A 17,181-nucleotide genomic window follows, 5' to 3' on the forward strand; every position below is an offset into this window, starting at 1 on the left:
GTGACGTGCACACCTGCTGGTCACACAGACCTCCACACGCCCTCCTAAACAGCCCTAACGAATTTACCATTGTAGAAACCAGCCTCAGACCGGCTTTCAACGCCAATTTCCGGTCAGGGCTTCAAGGCTTTTGTTCAGACGGCGGCGGCGTAACGAAATTCATGCGACGAAAAGACGCCTTGCACGAGAGTTCCTATCTCGAGATGGCACTGTACCAAAAGGCCGTGGTGACGAGTGGGCTCGTTCCCGCTTTGGATAAATCATGGAGCCGCATGTTTGAGATACGGCCCGTTCGTTACATGGCGTTTCGTCATGGGCCGGTTCCTAATAGGCCGTTTGGTCACATGGGATCATTTGTCATAAGCCGGTTCGACAAATGGGAAAGTTCGTCACAGATTCACAAAATGAATGTCCACGTGTTTGTTTTTTTGAACGCACTGTGGGTCCCACTAGCGTGGGATGGTTCGACTCAAAAAGGAGAGCGAGGCACAAGTTTTCTTTTTTCTCTCTTTTTGGTTGTACGTCTGGGAAACTGCAGCAAAGGATGCAAGTCATAGTAGGCAATTACAATGACCTGGTTTCACCAAGAACATAAATACGAGTTCAACAACCCTAGATAGAAAGGTGACATAGCCTAAGAAAGTTATTGAAAGACGGGCCACAAAGAAGAACCCGCGCCCCCCATTTCAGTGTTGTGGCCGGCTTGGGCACAATCTATGGCGCTTGGGGCCAACACATCCATCGTGCCATTACACCCAACGAGCAGAAACATACAATTTTGGCCACTGAATGCAACGTGCCATTACATCCATCGAGCAACTTCGTCCAAAGCTGTGTCATTACATCCAGTTTCGGCCAGTACATCCAATGTGCGACCACATCCAACGTTTCATTACTTCCAGCGCGTAATGCCCTTGCCTAACGTAACTACATTTCTAGGCTTAATTCAACGCAGTTTAACTGAACTCCGTGAACGGAGTGTTTTAGCGTAGCGGGCAGCGTGTGCTACGCTACGCCTTCTCTTCTACGTGTAAGTGTTGTTTGGTACGAATAATTTGACCCACTACAGTTAATCAGTCCCAATTTGAGTGCCACCGTGAATACGGCAGGTGGTGAAGACGGTTTTTTGAGTCTCTGGGTTTTGTAATAAACAAACATATTTGGTCTCCTCGATTTGGCTACACTTTCTGCACCAGTTGAGCCGGTGCAGCACTCGCGCACTCGATTTGCCAGTGCAGCTAGCGCCACCTGCACTTCGGCCCTCGATTTGACGCCGTGCTGCCCCAGTTCTTCTACACGTCTGCACTAGCCCCTGTGCGAGTTCTCGTGCAAGGTGCAGCGCGCCTAGGCGCGTTTTTTGGTGCGCATCGTAGCAGACGACTGCACCGACTCCACCATGATAGTTGTGTCTGTCAACGGAGTGGAAGCGACAGCGTTTCCCGTTTTAGATAAGAATGGTGGTCACTGCAATTGCGACAAGATAGCGCATTTTTGTACAAAACGCAAGGTGAGTGAAACCGAGATAGAGAGAATTAACTTTTATTTTGACCAAGAGATGAGCTTTTATTGAAGCTCGCTCGATCAGTCTAAGATGCCTTAGGCAGAACCGGCAGAGCGGAAAGAAACACTTGTAATAACTCGCTGCAACCTCTTTCTTGTGCCTAGACGGCCTTTACATCAGCATCCAGCACGAAGAAACGCCAGCCAGCCCTACGCTCCCGGTAGCCGCTGTCGCTAGTCAGCTGCAGGTCTCACCTCCTGCCGCCATTCACTCTCCGCGCCCGCCTGCGACCCAGCCTGCAGCTTCGCCTTCGCCGGCTGGTCAGCTTTTAACCCCTGCGTCACAACCGTCCGCCGACAGTGCAACGTGCGGTGTGTGGAGCGCCAACAAGGCGAAGTTCCTCATTTGCAAGTACAAGGAACTGAAGGAAAAGATTGGAATCTCGGGCAATGGCTCAACAGTTACAAAAACAAGTCTGGAACATCGCCGAAGAATAAATTATGTTGGGTTTTTATGCGAATGTTATTAAGGAGAGCGCAGGCTGCGCTCCGAGAAGCCATCTGATCATCTGATCAAGCCATCTGATTTCTTATACAAATAACATACATTTACGTTATTATACAACAAATGCTTTAATAATTATACCCCTTTGTGCGAATGCAAGGCGTTTGGGATTCGGTGCGTATTAATAATTTTTTTGTGTTCATCGGGTTATATTTCCGGGTTCTTCATAATTTTGTTTTATTAGTCGTGTGATTGTTGTGAATAGGTAGACTTCTCCATATAGCAAGTTCATTTTTATTCTTTTTTCCTGTATGTATTTTTAACTTCACTCGACAAATGGTCTACAGTTGCACTATTACGACGCGCTAACATCGATCTCCCATTGTTTCTTATTGTGCAAATGCCAGGCATTACACAGATTGGGCTCTGGGGAATTAGCAAAAAATGCTGACGGATTAAAATTTATATTCCATATTTATAATCACAGCTTTATTGCACTTTTTAGGTCAAATGTCTGTTATCATTCATTGAGACGACTGCATTCATAAACGAAAGTCAAACTTCTTCGCGAACTATAGACACTATGACGATACAATGTACATCTACTTTCATTGTAGCCATCCTTTACTTTGTTAATTTTAAACCACTGTGTCTGAATGTGTATAATTGTATTTATTGCTGAAACTTGCAATGTTATTTTCTTCCTCTGTGGTGCTGTACTCTTATATGCCCTGGTCCCTTAAGCTGACGCTATGTTTCTATGGCTTCCCATGTTAACACTAATAAGTTGATGCTTTTTTCTTTTCCCATGTTGTCTTCCAGTGTGTCAAAGTTGTGATTTCAATTTTGAATGGAAATAAAAAAGTTCAAGTTTAGTTTTATCTGAATGATGCAATAAATTTATACTTTAAGCTATTTCGAGAAAAAATAATTTAAAGGCAATTTTTGCCTTCTACGGTTGAGACTCAATTCAATTCATGGGTCCCGGCGACTTTTCGGCCGCGGTTTAACTGTAGTCATGTCCCACTGCCGTTGTGTGGACGCATGATACTTGTGTTAAGCAGTAGAAACCAAGTGGAATTGCAAGGAACAGGAATTGGTGTGATGCGGCGATCTTCCACTCAGGTCCTAGATTTTACTAAAAAGCACAGCACTAGTCACTCACTACTGTGCCTTGTTTGTTATCCAGTGAGGCAGTGGGCCGAGACATGCACTATGGCATCTCTGAAAAATCAGAAGAAAGGGAAAACGCGTAATCCTGGAGGACAAATACTCGGCTGAACTCAGTGGCAGTAGGCGAGAAATTGGTAGATGCTTAGGGGTTTTTTATTTTGTCAGTCACACACAACTATTACACACATTCATTGCACACACAAAGAAAAGTTGGCCAATTTATTGCCTTGGAATGCGACTGTGCCCTGGCAGGTAGGGAATGAACGGTGGCATTTGGGCTGGGGGGGGGGGGGGGGGGGTGCATGCCTTGAAGACTGCTTAAAAGGGTGGCCTGCTGGGCAAAAAACTGCCCCATAAGGGCTTGAGTTCCCTGCAAGAAGGAGTTAGTGACTCCTGCCAAGAGCTCCTTCGTATTTTCATGCTCCTTTTGGAGAAGCTCCTTCTCCATTTCAAAACGGATCTTATTTTGCTTCTCTTGCTGCTCAATGTTCTTTTCATACATTTTGTCGAGTGCCTTCTCAAAGGTGGTTGTCCTGCGGCGCTTCGGGGGTGGACTTGCATCCGGGGTCAGGGTTCCACCTTGTGTTCCTGATGGGCCTGGTCCTCCTTGCGATGGCGTAGATGTTGCAGCGGAAAATCAAATTCCCATGACGGGGCTTTTTTCATGTTTATCACAGCCTCTTTCATTTTTTTTCTTCAGTCTTGTGCAGTTTTTGTCTCATCCATTTTGTAGGGGGATGTAATTGAACTTGATGTTTTATGTATGCTCCTTTTTATGACATGTTTAGGAATAAGTGGTCTGTCTACAAGTTGGCTGTAAGGTGAGTATGTGGAAAAGGCTGCACCTTTTTAATTTGCAAGTGCTGCAGGTGTTGTTTAATGCTTTGTGTTTTCCCACATGTATTATTGTCTGAGGCTTCATTGTGTACAGAGGGTGTCTAAGGATCGGGAAAACCGGTTAATATCTCAAAGAATTCTTCTACATACAAAAACTGAGCAAGTGTGGAGTATGTACTCTAAAAAGTGACTTGTGTCTTAGGGAAAATGTGAGGCGCATATGCCTTGGCACACCAGACCACACTTGTTTTGCTGGCAATTTTGTTCCAGCGGTGGACATGATGTACTATGAGCTCATGTATATGCAGTAAATAAAGCTTGCACGCATCTTCTCCGCATCATTTTTTTCACTCTCATATTGAACACTGAACTAGGAAACATGAGTGCTTGGCATTCCAGCACAGAAAAAAACTTACATGTTTCTAGATCGTCGGACGCACCTTCCTCCTCTTCGCTGCTATCTGCAATTATAAATGTTGGATTAGTGCATTTGCCGTAAGTCTTCATTGTTATCAGGGATGGGAATATTGACACTACATCCACGTTCATGGTCAAGTCATGATCTACATTTATCCTGCGTAGCATTCCTCGCCGAGTACCCCAGCAACGTAGACTGTGGAATGCCCTGCATTCAAACAAAAATGCGGGATGGGTGTAGTAACACATTTAATTGTTATAACCGAAATGGAGATAATTGGTCAAACAGAGTTTTTAGAAATCAAAAATTAACAAATGCAATGTTCACAAAAATCTGGTGAAATCAACATATAAACCTACCAAAAATGCAGACTATATTAAAAGCTCCCGGAAAAGAATGTTGAAAATAAAAACAAAAATATCGAGAATGAAAGACCGTGCTTCCACAAAAAATGTACAATTGGCGTAATTAACACATTTTATCGCCGTAACAGCGCAGATGCCCTTAATTGGTCAAACGTAAATATATAAAAAACCAGAATAACCAAAATATTAAAAATTCACAAAAACGAAGTGACGAAATAAAATTAAAAAATCCGCGTATTATACATGGCTCATTCCACGCCAAACATTCCAGGAAGTGCGCTCGACCAACTCCGATAAGAATATAAAAATTCATGGTGGATCGCTTTACTACACTAATCGTTTCCATGACCGTTTTTGGCGGAAAGAAATTTTTTCTAACTCTCAGAGCAATATAAATATCGTGGCAGTGACCAATAACTAGGTTGGGAAAAAAATTCCAGTTGGTAGGAAGAACACCGCGTTTCCTTGGCACAACGGGTTCACAGCTACTAGCGTTGTCCCAAGATGTGCCTTGAGGGGAAGCAATGCGTTGTTCTTGGGCGATATTTAGACATTTTTTACAGCTCTTACAACTTTTTATGAGATAATGCAGCTGCATAATTTCTTTGTATTATTGGCGGTAAGTGCAGGAAAATGGAGCATGAATCGACAGGCCGGCTTTGGTGCATTTAGGAGGCTGCAGAAGAACCCGCGGTGCAGTGAAGTGCACTTACGCTCCGCCGTTCGCAGCCTTGGGGGCAGCTCAATGTAAATATTCTTTTCTCGCGTAAAACAAGAAGGACTCGGATTAAACTTACAGAAATAAATATCCTTTATACACCGTTTCAAATGATCCAAAGTGTATATTTCTATATGGAGCGCCACACAGAGCGATAAGTGCCTGCACATGAGCAATATTGCGAAAATTTTCAAATTCCATGTGTTTAGCGCTTCGAAACTACTGACTTCGTGAGTCGTATTTTTCCCGCACTTACCGTCAACAATGGACACAAGCTATGCAGCTGCGTATCTCTGGAGAAGTTGTAAGGGCTGCGAAAATTGCTAAATATGGTCCAAGAACACTGCATTGCTTCCCCGCAAAGCACATTAGCATACACCAGCGGTGAATGCGTTTTAACAAGGAAATACGGTTCTTTTCCTACCGAATGGAATCGTTTTACCGTGCTTTTTGCGAAATTTTTTCGCAACCTAACTGCCACCATATTTAAGAAATTAAAATTTTCTTCTCTAGAAATTGGTTCCCAAAATGCATAGTGCAGTAAAAGTGATCGACCATTATTTTTATAGCGTAATCGGAGATGGTCGAGCGTGCTGTCGGGGATGTTTGGCGTGGAACGACCCTCATTTCCTCCAAAACCCGAACATTGAACCCGAAAAAACGTCCGAAACACCTGAGTCCATTCAGGGATTCTTGAAACACTAATTAAAAAATAGCGAAACCAACCCTGGACTACGCCTTTCCTCCGTGGGAAATTATATGTATTGGAAAAGGCACTTATTTTTGTAATAGTATCCATTTACACCACCGGAGAAAAGATCCAAATAAGAACTCAAAAAACAATAAAATAACACAAAGTATTTGGCTACTCATAGTCGAACCCGGCTGTGAGGAACTCAAAATAAATACAAGCGGCGTGAGAATTCCGCGCGTTAGTAGACAATTCTGTGAATTTCTGCAAATGTATTCTGATGGCGAGGTGACCAGAAACTTTATGAAGGCGTTCGTGTACAAGTATTTGCGATTTCTGGGGCACAAGCTGATTTCCTGCTACGTGCAGAGCAAAATGGCCGGTCGTGAGCACGACAACCAACAAGCTCTCGTACGACGCGCAAAGCAAGATTTAAACTTAAAAGTGATCTGCATTTACCGTATAACATAACGCTGTCCTCGTCTTCTGCGGCGGTGTCGACACCGTAATCCCTGGCTTGCACCATCGGTCGGTCGCCAAGCAGAAGGTTCATTTTGTCGAGCCACTTCCACTTTGAAGGCTCCGCGCCACTTTTGCACATCAGCAGGCGTTCCTGCAAATGCCAAAAAAGTCAGTCACAATTAAAGCGCCTTAAAACTTTTTGAATAAAATCCACGTGGAGGTACTTACAGCCGTGAAGCGTTTTTTCAAATTCTTCCAACATGTCCTTATTTGCTCCCACGTCCACTGTAGGCCCCATTTCTTGAGACATCTTTCTAGGTCCATGAATATGTCTTTGTTCTTTTGGCGTTTTCTATCGAGTAAATCACTCAGTTTTTTTTCGTGGACCAAAGCTAGCAACGCCAGTATTTCGTCATCTGTCCACATGGTGCATGGAGCCCGCGATGAAGACATCTTGCCTAGCGCGCGCGTACCGGCCGGCAGAGCAAGAGCAACGTCGGCGCGATGGGGGCAGGGGAAGGGGAGACCGCGACGGGCCGGAAAGGTCACAATGGGCGGAGGTATTCGATCCCACAATTCCTTACGGCCCGTCAACTCGGCGCGACCGGTTATACATGCCCTTTCCGAGCGCGGCGAGTTCAGCCAACCTACCCCCGTCTCCGGGTCGACCGGACTCGCCACGACGGCTCCCCGACCCGACGCGGGGAGGGCGAGTCCAGAAAACCTGTTAGGTGGTTCGGGTGAAAAGGAAAAGGAAGTGAGCCCAACTCGGGGCTCACCTGCATACAACCCAGTGCGGTGGGGAGGGGGAGGAGGGGGATATAAAGATTAGAGAGGAGAAAGGGGGTGATAGAGGGATAGGTAGGCGAGCAACAAGAGCGAGGAGCCTCGACTTGAATGTTCGTGAAGCAGCAGCAGTGGCGCGTCCAGCAGACTATCGTTCTACAGGCGCTGGACAAGTCCTGTGGCCTCCAAGTAGACCAGCAGGAGGCGGAAGACGAAGGTGAATATTCGTTCCGGTAGGGGGCTTGGTTCCTCGGGCCGGCCTTCGCCATGCCCGCGCATTCTCTCCGCTGAGGGGCAACCTCCTCGCCCTTCCCGCGCACGCCTCCGCAGTCGGGTCCCGGTAACCCGCCGCCGTAAGCCCGTTTTCTTTTGAGTCCGACAAGTCGGATCCAACATGTCGGGTCCGACTTGTCGGTCCGACACGCGAGTCTGTGTCGGGCGGCCGTTTTCTTTTGCATTCGGGAGCCGGACGCCGCCAGCAGTGTCGGGCCAAACACGTCACTTGAATAGAATATTGTGATTGGTTCGTCCGACCTTATAGTACTTTTTGTTTACGCTCAAACAGCTATTGTGGTAATTTGAGAAAATTTGAGTTTATTTCCCTCAGCATGGCGCATATGTTGATCTCGCTAGGCTTAATCAGCCAGCAGCCGTAACGTTTATGTAGACGCAAGCGCAATGGAGAGCTTCCTATAAACCGTGCATGCCCGGCGATGCTGCAGCTTGGCTCGGGTTATGAAGCGGCGACGGCGCAAAATATATTCTTCCCGTTTTTCCGAATATCATGCGGCAAGACTGTTCTTTGAAGCATAACCGCTCTCCCAGCGATGTAACATTCGTCCACGTACGTAGCAGCGCTCTATGATTACGCAGAAACAAGCTCTCGATAGTTCAGCGCATGCATCGCATTCTGATACGGTGCGCACGGGCTGTCTATTTGCGTCGTTGCGGCAAATGTTAGCGCTTCTTTCGTCAACTGCAATGAGTGCTGGTATTTTAAATTCTGTGACGCAGGGTACAAAATTTTGGTATGGGAATATCGGCAGCATAGTTGTTACCTTAACATCATGTCCGCATCTCTTAAACACATATTTACGTACTCAGTTTGCGATTACTCGCCTGTGGAACTACGGCAGCCAGCGATCGCATTTAGTCACTCGCAAAAACCGGAATAGTTCCACCGACCGGCGCCGCGGTGTTTTCTTTTCTTAGTTTTTTTTTTAATGGCGATGCCGGCTTTGATCTTTGTGTTCTACAACGAGATTACCTTTTCTGGACGACTGTACGAAGGCTCCCATCCAGGTCAACAGTTTTACTTAGTAAATAACTTCCACAGAAAACACAGCTAGGCACATTTAAGGCTTTGCTGCATGTTTCAAGTACATTTGTTTACAGTTAATTATGCTGATTCCGACACTACAGATTTTGTTTGCAAATTAGCACAGGGTTAGAACCTGGTCCGGGGTTTGTAAAAACAGGCGTCCATACACGTCTGCATATGCTGGCCATATACCAGAACGCATGAGCGATTCATACAGCAGAATGGAAGTTTTTTTTTTTATCCCTCACTGGAGCAGGCCAGTCCCACCACCTGCACTTACTGGGGGGTAACAGCCGTCTGGCCAAATTAATTTAAAAAAATTAATTCACATACTGCCTCCCACCCTCCCCGCTCCTTTCTTGCAGCCTGGGTTACTGCTTGTTCATCGGATTGGAGTGACTAGCTGACATTTTCCTCCTACTTCTAATGGTCCCCATGGTAGTGCCCTTGGTCTTTCCTTTAAATTTTCTGTAATGAATTATTTCCATTGTAAATGAGCCTAGACAGATTTCGCTATATATTGGCAATTTCACTATTTCTTATAATATCCCCTCCTGGAGTCATGTGTGGGCTACGGGGTTAAAACCGGATGACTGCAGTCTCCCTTCATATCGTCAACAAAAAGAATCCACTCACACTTTTTTACCCTTTTTCAGGAAAACTTGCCCGAAGCTCAGAAATGTACTCGTCTAGCTATTGTATAAACTAGCAACTTGAGCTGAAGTCATATAAAAAACAATCTTTCCTCATCTTGTCGTGAAGTCGGTTTAATAACGCATAAACTCACCAATACTCCAGCAAAAGTTAGATTATTTTTGTACCCTACTTTAATTTGATAGAAACTTCAGTATGCCTGCACAGTCTCAGACCCCTATAGAGGAAATAATATCGAATTGGTTGAAAAGGCTCTAAGAAAGGCTGTTGACTTTATTTATTCTAAATATAATCGCACAAATTCTCTTTGTGAGATCATGTAAGCTTATGGGATTCGAACATTAGTCAAGGAGAAAGTTTTTGCATCTTACGTTTCTTCACTGTTCAGAATTATAACTATGGTCGCACGGATTCTCTTAATGAGCTCATGCAAACTGGTGCGATTGAAGCACTAGGGAAAAAAGAAGTCTCAATGCCTTAAATTTTTTGTTGTTGTTTTGCTACAAACTTGGCCTAGATACAAGACCACGACATACTTCAAAATAATATTCATCATTACCATTTTCATTCTTTCACCCGTTATACACACCGGTCGAAATTTTTTTTTTCCCACATGTATTATCGACTGGAAAAATACACCTGAACATATGTCTTGATTAATTTGAATAAATAGAAGCAAATGTTTAGTTTATTTTAACCTTTTGTTCTTTCTCATTGCTGCCACGTGTAGTATCCTGAACTGCTGGTATCTCTGATCTTGTTCACACCTTTATGCCCCTCCTTCTTGGGCCTCTGGTTCGCAGTATGCACTTCAATAAAAATTTAAAAAATTAGTGACAAGGGCAGCTCGAGGTGCTGAAGAAAAATTGGCCCCACACTAATTGCAGAAGACTCACGGCAGAACACGACGTGTATACCCCACACAAAATAAAACTCGCCGATCAAATTTTATTTCAAAACAAGACAGCTATGCACAAAAACAGATAGGCCCCAGAGATTTATAGATACATGAATTAATAAGCCTTAGTTATAAACAAAGCTGGCTACGTTTTGTTAAGAGCAGTGATGCCTCAATGAGTTACCAAGATCTAGTTCATTTCCGTAATTTCCACTTATAACGCGGTCTTCTGTTTTGAAATGAAGCCTTTTTCGGCCAAAGTTAGGCAAGTAAAGGCACAGCAAAAAGAGTTCCTTTGTTTAATGCTACCAAATGTACTAAGTATTACAGACTTGAAACACACAAGGTTAAGTGAACAACACTACATACAACAATAAGTTAAGTTTATGCAGACTTGGAAAAAAAAAAGATCAGCACTAGATGACGCTAAACTGCAGCACGGTTTATTGACATTTCATCGATAGACACACAACTCGTAATGATCAAGTAGTCCCATGCATGTTGAACCCTTTCATTTTGCACCATTCATATTTTTCTTCTCCTGGGTTCCTTAAATATAAATTGATACTTGAGCATCATCACATACACTATGTTCTTGCAATCAGTAAAAAATCTATGCACTCAACACCAATACAATGGCTTAGAGAGAGAGAGAATAACTTTAATGGAGACCAGCGATGTTAGCCGAGCCGTCGGGCTGGCTTGCTACACTAAATGAGACAAGAAAAACAAAAAGAAAAAAAAAACAAACGTGAAGACGAAAAGATGCCATTTGATGCGGCCAAAATTTTCAATCACAAAACTCCAAAAGAGCTTTGATTGCACGTGCAGCCTGACTGGGACCCAACCATAAAGGCAAAAAGCAAAAATGCTCATCTCGAGATTTTGGCATATTTGAAAAATCTTCAGGAGGTCAAAATTAATCCAGAGTACTTTAATACGGCGCGCCTCATAGTCCAATTGTAGCTTTGGTGCATTAAACCCCATAATCAATCAAATCAATGTAACCAGTTGAGAGGTAGAAAACACAGTTCATTTGCAGCGCCTTGCTTTATCTTTTTGCAAAAACACGTGCCCGCTGCCAATAAAGCTGCAAGTTACTATAATGCCAATACCATCAAAGTACTCCTCATAAAATCAAACGCTCTTACAATCACAGCTAAAACAGTCAGCTTCCGACCGTTATAGTGCCCTTTTCCACTTCTCCCTACGCTTGGCGCCAGACAGAAGACAAAAGTGCTACACCCGTTCATTTGTGCTTCTGCACCTGGAATGGCAGGTCGACACACAGCCCAATCTAGGCATTCTCGAGCTCAGGACACCTGTCGGTTACTTTATGCACAAAGCGCAAACACATGAGTTAGTGCAACAGGGATGGTGTAGTGGAAGAACCACGCAAGGCAGACCGAGGCCATTGCTGCATGAAATGGGGCTGAAAGCTGTAATTGTGCGGGAGCCTTCCAGATGATGATAGTGATGTTAGATAAATGATTTGGGAAATGAATACTGAAGACATTAGCTCCAAAAATGGCGTTGCTTGCTGCGTCAGATAGGGTGAACACAGTAAATGAAAAAAAAAATGTGGAAAGAGTACGTAGAAACAATGAATAAGAGGGAGAATGAAATAAATCAGGAACATTTGAAAAAATGGCAGTAGTTGGATAACAGATCTCAGGATCTTAAGTTATAGAACGTCGACCAATCTAGAGCCTTTGTCCTAGCGCAGTGTCAGCATGACTGCTACAGTTCACAAAAGTGATTCAGTTCTGAAAAGTTTTTTCGTAGCAATCGCACAAGAGTTCTTTTCGCTGTTTCGTGTTGGGTTGCATGCTGCGTGCAGTAGCACAAGAGATGACACATGTTCTCTTTCATAGAGTAAGGGCGTTCTGCATTATGCAGCCCGTCCAGCCTCTGCATAAGCGTTTTGGAAGAGGGTGTTCACTTTGTGGAGTGATTTTTTTAGTTTATTTTCTGATCTTCTGCTGTTGAATGAAGCTAGACCCTCAGGCAAGTGGACAAAAGGCTGAAAGTTGGTACACATAAAAACTGAGTGGAAGAAAAATTAGAAGTGAGCAAATGGTGTGTTAAAGCCAAGAAAACCTCGATGTCATTAGCAATGGTCTTGACCGCCACCGCCTTTGACACTTCTGAAACCTCTACCAGTTGGTATACAGTTGTTCATTTATTTTTAAGTGTGATAGTATGACCGCGTGTTAAGCTTTTTTGCGCAACTTCAGCGCCATGCAAAAAGTCAACGAAAGAGGGCATGCCATGCAGTGAAGCTAGAAAATTTGAATGCCATGCGGCAAAGCCAACTTTTACTGCTCAATTATTCCCAAATTTTCAATACTCGAAAACATTCAGCACTTTGAATGATAAAAGTGCACTGCAAATCGAATAGCAAACAGCATTCGCAAAGTGTTTGAAATTTCAGAAATTTCCACGCCTCTATTGTATTTTTCTGTGTTTGGCGGGACCATCAAATAAATGGATGGACATTAGAAGAAGGAGCTTCCTTGGAAGCCAATGTCACTATACCACTTGATAAGGCACTTTCTAAACTTCCCAGAATTGTGTCAGGACTACCGACGCTGTGATCAGAAACTACGACCAGCTAGGGATAGCAAAAATTACGGAAAGTACGAGTGAAGCTGATGCCGTTTACTACATGCTGCACTAGGCTGTTGCACGTTACTCTCCCAAGCTTCAGATGGTTTTTGACGTTTCATCGCACAGTAACTCACCGAAATATTTCAACAACTTTGAAAGTGGACTGAACCTGACCTCCGATTTAGTCAGTCTATCGGTTTATGCAATGGGCTTTCGAATGCGGGGTGGTGCTATTTGCTTAGCTGCACTGATGCCATCTGCACGGTTGCATTTTGCCGCATGGGCCGCGGCGTTCCTGATGTGAAATGTGGTTCACAGTGTGGTGTTGGCAAGAACGTTCATGTGGACAGCGTTTTTTTTTTCGAGCGATTTGTGGATTTGTGAATGCCTTGTTACAAGTAGTAGTCAGCATTGTTTTTGCGTCGAAATTCCAGACTGTGCTGTGCACGCTTGCTAAAACCGAAGATCCGAAGCAGGCCGCATGGCAAAAGCAAGCATGTCGCTCTTTTTTTTTTTTGCTGCTTCGGAGCCAAGGATAGAGCAACGCTTAACGACAGCCCGCCTTCATGCTACGAATTTACAATGAAGTTATCGATAATGGGACTAATCAGTACTGAATCTGTTGCACCTGTTTCGTTCCAAGTGGAAACGACGGGCCTTGAAGCTTTCACCTCACACTTTGTCACACGCTTGAAACATTGCGCAGTGCTCTCTGCACCGCTGTCCGCACCTGTCTAACCGTTGGACAGGCGCTGATAACGTAGTCCACTTTGCACTATCTCCGTGTGATCCCCATGCATTGATTTTCTTATTTTTGGGTTGCTTCAAAGGACCGTGTCTCGAGTTAGGAAAATTTTCACCCAAAGCTGCAACAATATTTGATATGGTGGCGCCGTGCGGGACGAGGCACTGGCTTTACCGAGCCACCCAGGCATGCTGCGCGCTTCTTGGGGAGTGCGAGATACGGTGAGGTGCTCTGGCAACAGTGTTCTGGTGTGTTGAACATATGACTGACGTCTACCTAAGCTCCCAATGATGGTGAGCAATTACGCAGAGGTTCTGGGTGGAAGCAATCGCGACATATGTATATAAAATTAGGTGCAGCCACGTCGACAAAGATTCGACCGATAGTTTTCAAGTGCTTTTTTTTACTTGAGCATGTGCAAGGTATGAGGTGAAAGCTTTGATGGCCGTCGTCTCCACCTCAAATAAAATGGGCACGCCTGATTCGGTACTGATTAAACCCATCATCGATAGCTTCTTTGCGAATTCGTTGCCTGAAGTCAGATCGTCTTCAAGCACTGCTCTAGCTACTGCTTCAAAACAGAAAAAAAAAGCGAAACGCTTGCTTTTGTTGTGCAGCCTGCTTTCGGATCTGCGGTTGCAGAAGTGTGCACAGCACAGTCCGAAATTTCGAAAAAAAACAATGCTGACTACTCCTTGTGACAAGGCATTCGCAAACCCACGCGAACGTTCTTACCAACACCACGCCGCAAACCACGTTTTGCATCGGGAAACATGCTGCCTGCACGGCAGAATGCAACTGTGGATATGGTGTCGGGGCTGTCGTGTAGGTAGCATTGCTGCACGGCCAAAAGCCCAGTGCATACACCCTATTGCTGAACTCCCGAAGACACCAAGTGGCGCAAGGGTTGGATATCAAACAAACATTATTAAAGGTTGGCATAAAACCGGTGGACAAAGGTGCATTGCGTTTCCTGTGGTTTCAAGCAATACCAAAACCGGGTGTACCACTTTCACCAGTTTTGACTTGCTGTATGACCCGCATCCCTTTCAGAGTGATGGCTAACCCATTTCTACTTCCCGAAATGCTTCAACACCACTTAAACAAAAAGCAGTACCCTCAAACTGTGAGACATACACGGATGACGTGCTCACAGGAGCTGGAAGCGAGAAAGCTGCCGTGAAGCTGTACAAAAATGCCACTGAAATGTTTGAAGCAGTAAAATGCTATTCCAGTGATTTCAACGTGACTCCCGGGCTACCATGCATCTCGGTTATTTGTCGGGTGTGCTGAAGGTTTTGCGACGTACGTGGGACCCGTGTGCCGACCACTTAACATTCTCTCTATGTATGGATTGTATTCATGGCATAGAACCATTCACAAATTGGCCCATGCTACAAACAACGGCGTGGATATGTGACCCACTAGGGCGCAACGTGAAAACTTGGAAGTGTTGGTAAGCATGTTGAACCCTAGCGTAAACGACATGACAAAGCAGCGCTTCGTGTGTCCTGTTGCTATCGTACTGCGTCTTGTCATTTGCGCTGAGGTTCAACATGAACCACTGAGAAGGGAGGGGGAGGGGGGGCTTTCTTTTTTCATTGTCCATGCCAAGGTCCTGTTCCACGAAGTGTGGCGTAAAAACATCGACTTCAACACGCTACCTACCAACAGCACGGCGGCCTGGAAGGTAGCTAGACGGACTCCCTATCTCCCTGAGGTTCAAGTACCCCGGGACTACAGGTCGCAAACAAATGGAGGGAGGACGGACTGCTTTCACATTTCTGCTGATACCCGTCCAATGCCATATGAGGCAGTTGCCTACCTCACCCTGGAGGGGAAAACGGTACAAGATCGACAACTCTGGTAAGCAAACAAAGGGTTGCACCAGGCAAGGAAATTACACTGGCGAGACTGGAACTGATGGCATGCCTGCTCGCTGGTCGATTGTGTGGCTATATTTTGGAAGCCCTCAAGCAACAGCCATCAAACATCTACCTACGGACAGATTCAACAACAGCACTCTATTGGATTCATGAAGATGTTGGCCGCTGGAAGCAGTTCACACGCAACTGAGTCACTAAAATTCAACGCCTCGCGAACAAGTGCGTATGTAGACATTATCCGGGAAGAGAAAATCTAGCTCGCGACATCCCAGCCATGCAGCTGGCCAAAAACGCACAGTAGCGGAGCAAAGCACTGTGGATTTGTCCCGCATGCATATTGGGAATGAGTGGTTCCGAAAGCGATATACGATGAAATCGAACTAGGGGAAAGGAAGAAAACAAGATCATTGCCAGCGGCAACATCGCCACCTACTGAGTCGGGCGTGATCGATCTGGAACACTACGGCAAAATCTTAAAGCTAATCAGAGTCACAGCTCGGGTTTTTCAGTTCATCGCCAGAACCAAACAACAAAGCAGCAAATTGGGACCCCTCATATCCGACGAGCTTAATCAAGCTGAACGATACTGGATATGTTGGGAGCAAAAAGGGATTCTCAAAAGAAGTCACGTGTGCCGCCCACGGAACCCGAATTACCCCCAACTCCGCTTTCAGAATGTTCACTGATGATTGACAGTGCTGGCATTTTAATAAAGAGTTCAGGGAAGACCACAACACAGCCAACTTTGGTGTGGCTTAAAGCAAACAACTATAACAAAAGCGTAAATGGGCATTTGAAAAGGTTTATGATAGAAACCATTTTGTGAACCCGGTGTGTAAACACTACTCACAGGAATATGTCATGACTGCATGATTACATTACAATAACCATGTGCTTCATTAGTAAAGGCACTTTTTCGGATAGTGGTGCATGGAAGCTTTACCTAGCGCATATATGCGGCATACGTAAACAAGCAACAGCTGCAAGTGAAATGACCACGAAAACTAGTCCCAAACGGAAGCAGCATCTCGCATGAAGCACACATCACGTAACCAGGCAGTGCTGAACGCGAAAAAAAAAAGCACAGCCTGGACACACACTGCAGTTGCTGCACAAAGCACACTTGCCACCACATCACGCGGCCACTAGAATAGGCGAACTAGCGGAGCACTCACGACGCTGGTTTGGGAACGCTGCAGTCCACCAGCGGCACTAAAGCACTGGGAACACCCTCACATTTCAAAACGCACAAACACCGCCACACATCGCTACCAACTGCGCAGATATACAACGGGAAAGTTATGTAAAAGGTGCACCCCTCGGTTGCGATGTGTTTCTTGCAGTATCGGAGCTAGCGGCGCCGCAGCTTCACAGACACACATTCAACTCCGGGAGAACTGCGACGCACCACACACGGCTGATCGCGAGAGCCGAACTTCGACACATCAAACAGATAACAGCACGGCGTACACACTTTATATGAAAAACTTGCACTGTACACAAGCGCTGACCACCACTGCGCGTTGCTTTCACTCACAGTGACCATATTTTGAACGTTATCGATGATCCAAGCGCGGAGACAGACCTTGACAGCTTGGAGCGCGCGAGAGCG

General features: G+C 45.1%; 2 protein-coding genes across 2 annotated transcripts in view; both read right to left on the reverse strand.

The window, feature by feature from the left end:
• LOC144169703 (protein max-like) overlaps nt 1-17,181 on the reverse strand; it is an 86,259-nt gene that overhangs the window by 4,091 nt on the left and 64,987 nt on the right. The window lies entirely within an intron of this gene.
• On the reverse strand, nt 3,988-7,161 carry LOC144169704 (uncharacterized). The gene is made up of 3 exons (XM_077699008.1): nt 6,898-7,161; nt 6,667-6,820; nt 3,988-4,476 (listed from the first exon to the last, which is right to left on the reverse strand). Exons 1-3 carry the CDS (start codon nt 7,120-7,122, stop codon nt 4,310-4,312), a joined length of 546 nt encoding a protein of 181 aa, XP_077555134.1. The 5' UTR covers nt 7,123-7,161; the 3' UTR covers nt 3,988-4,309.

Source organism: Haemaphysalis longicornis, unplaced genomic scaffold, assembly GCF_048455015.1.
Source record: "Haemaphysalis longicornis isolate Haplotype H1 unplaced genomic scaffold, Haemaphysalis longicornis Haplotype H1 scaffold_2, whole genome shotgun sequence".
Lineage (NCBI taxonomy): Eukaryota > Metazoa > Arthropoda > Arachnida > Ixodida > Ixodidae > Haemaphysalis > Haemaphysalis longicornis.

Bases quoted from the DNA above. Each gene is read 5' to 3' on its own strand.
- LOC144169704 (XM_077699008.1), bottom strand. From the start codon at position 7,122: ATGTCTTCATCGCGGGCTCCATGCACCATGTGGACAGATGACGAAATA. The intron at 6,821-6,897 runs GTAAGTACCTCC...TGGCATTTGCAG, and splicing joins TGAAAAAACGCTTCACGGCT to GAACGCCTGCTGATGTGCAA. The intron at 4,477-6,666 runs GTAAATGCAGAT...TTATAATTGCAG, and splicing joins GGACAGCGTTATGTTATACG to ATAGCAGCGAAGAGGAGGAA.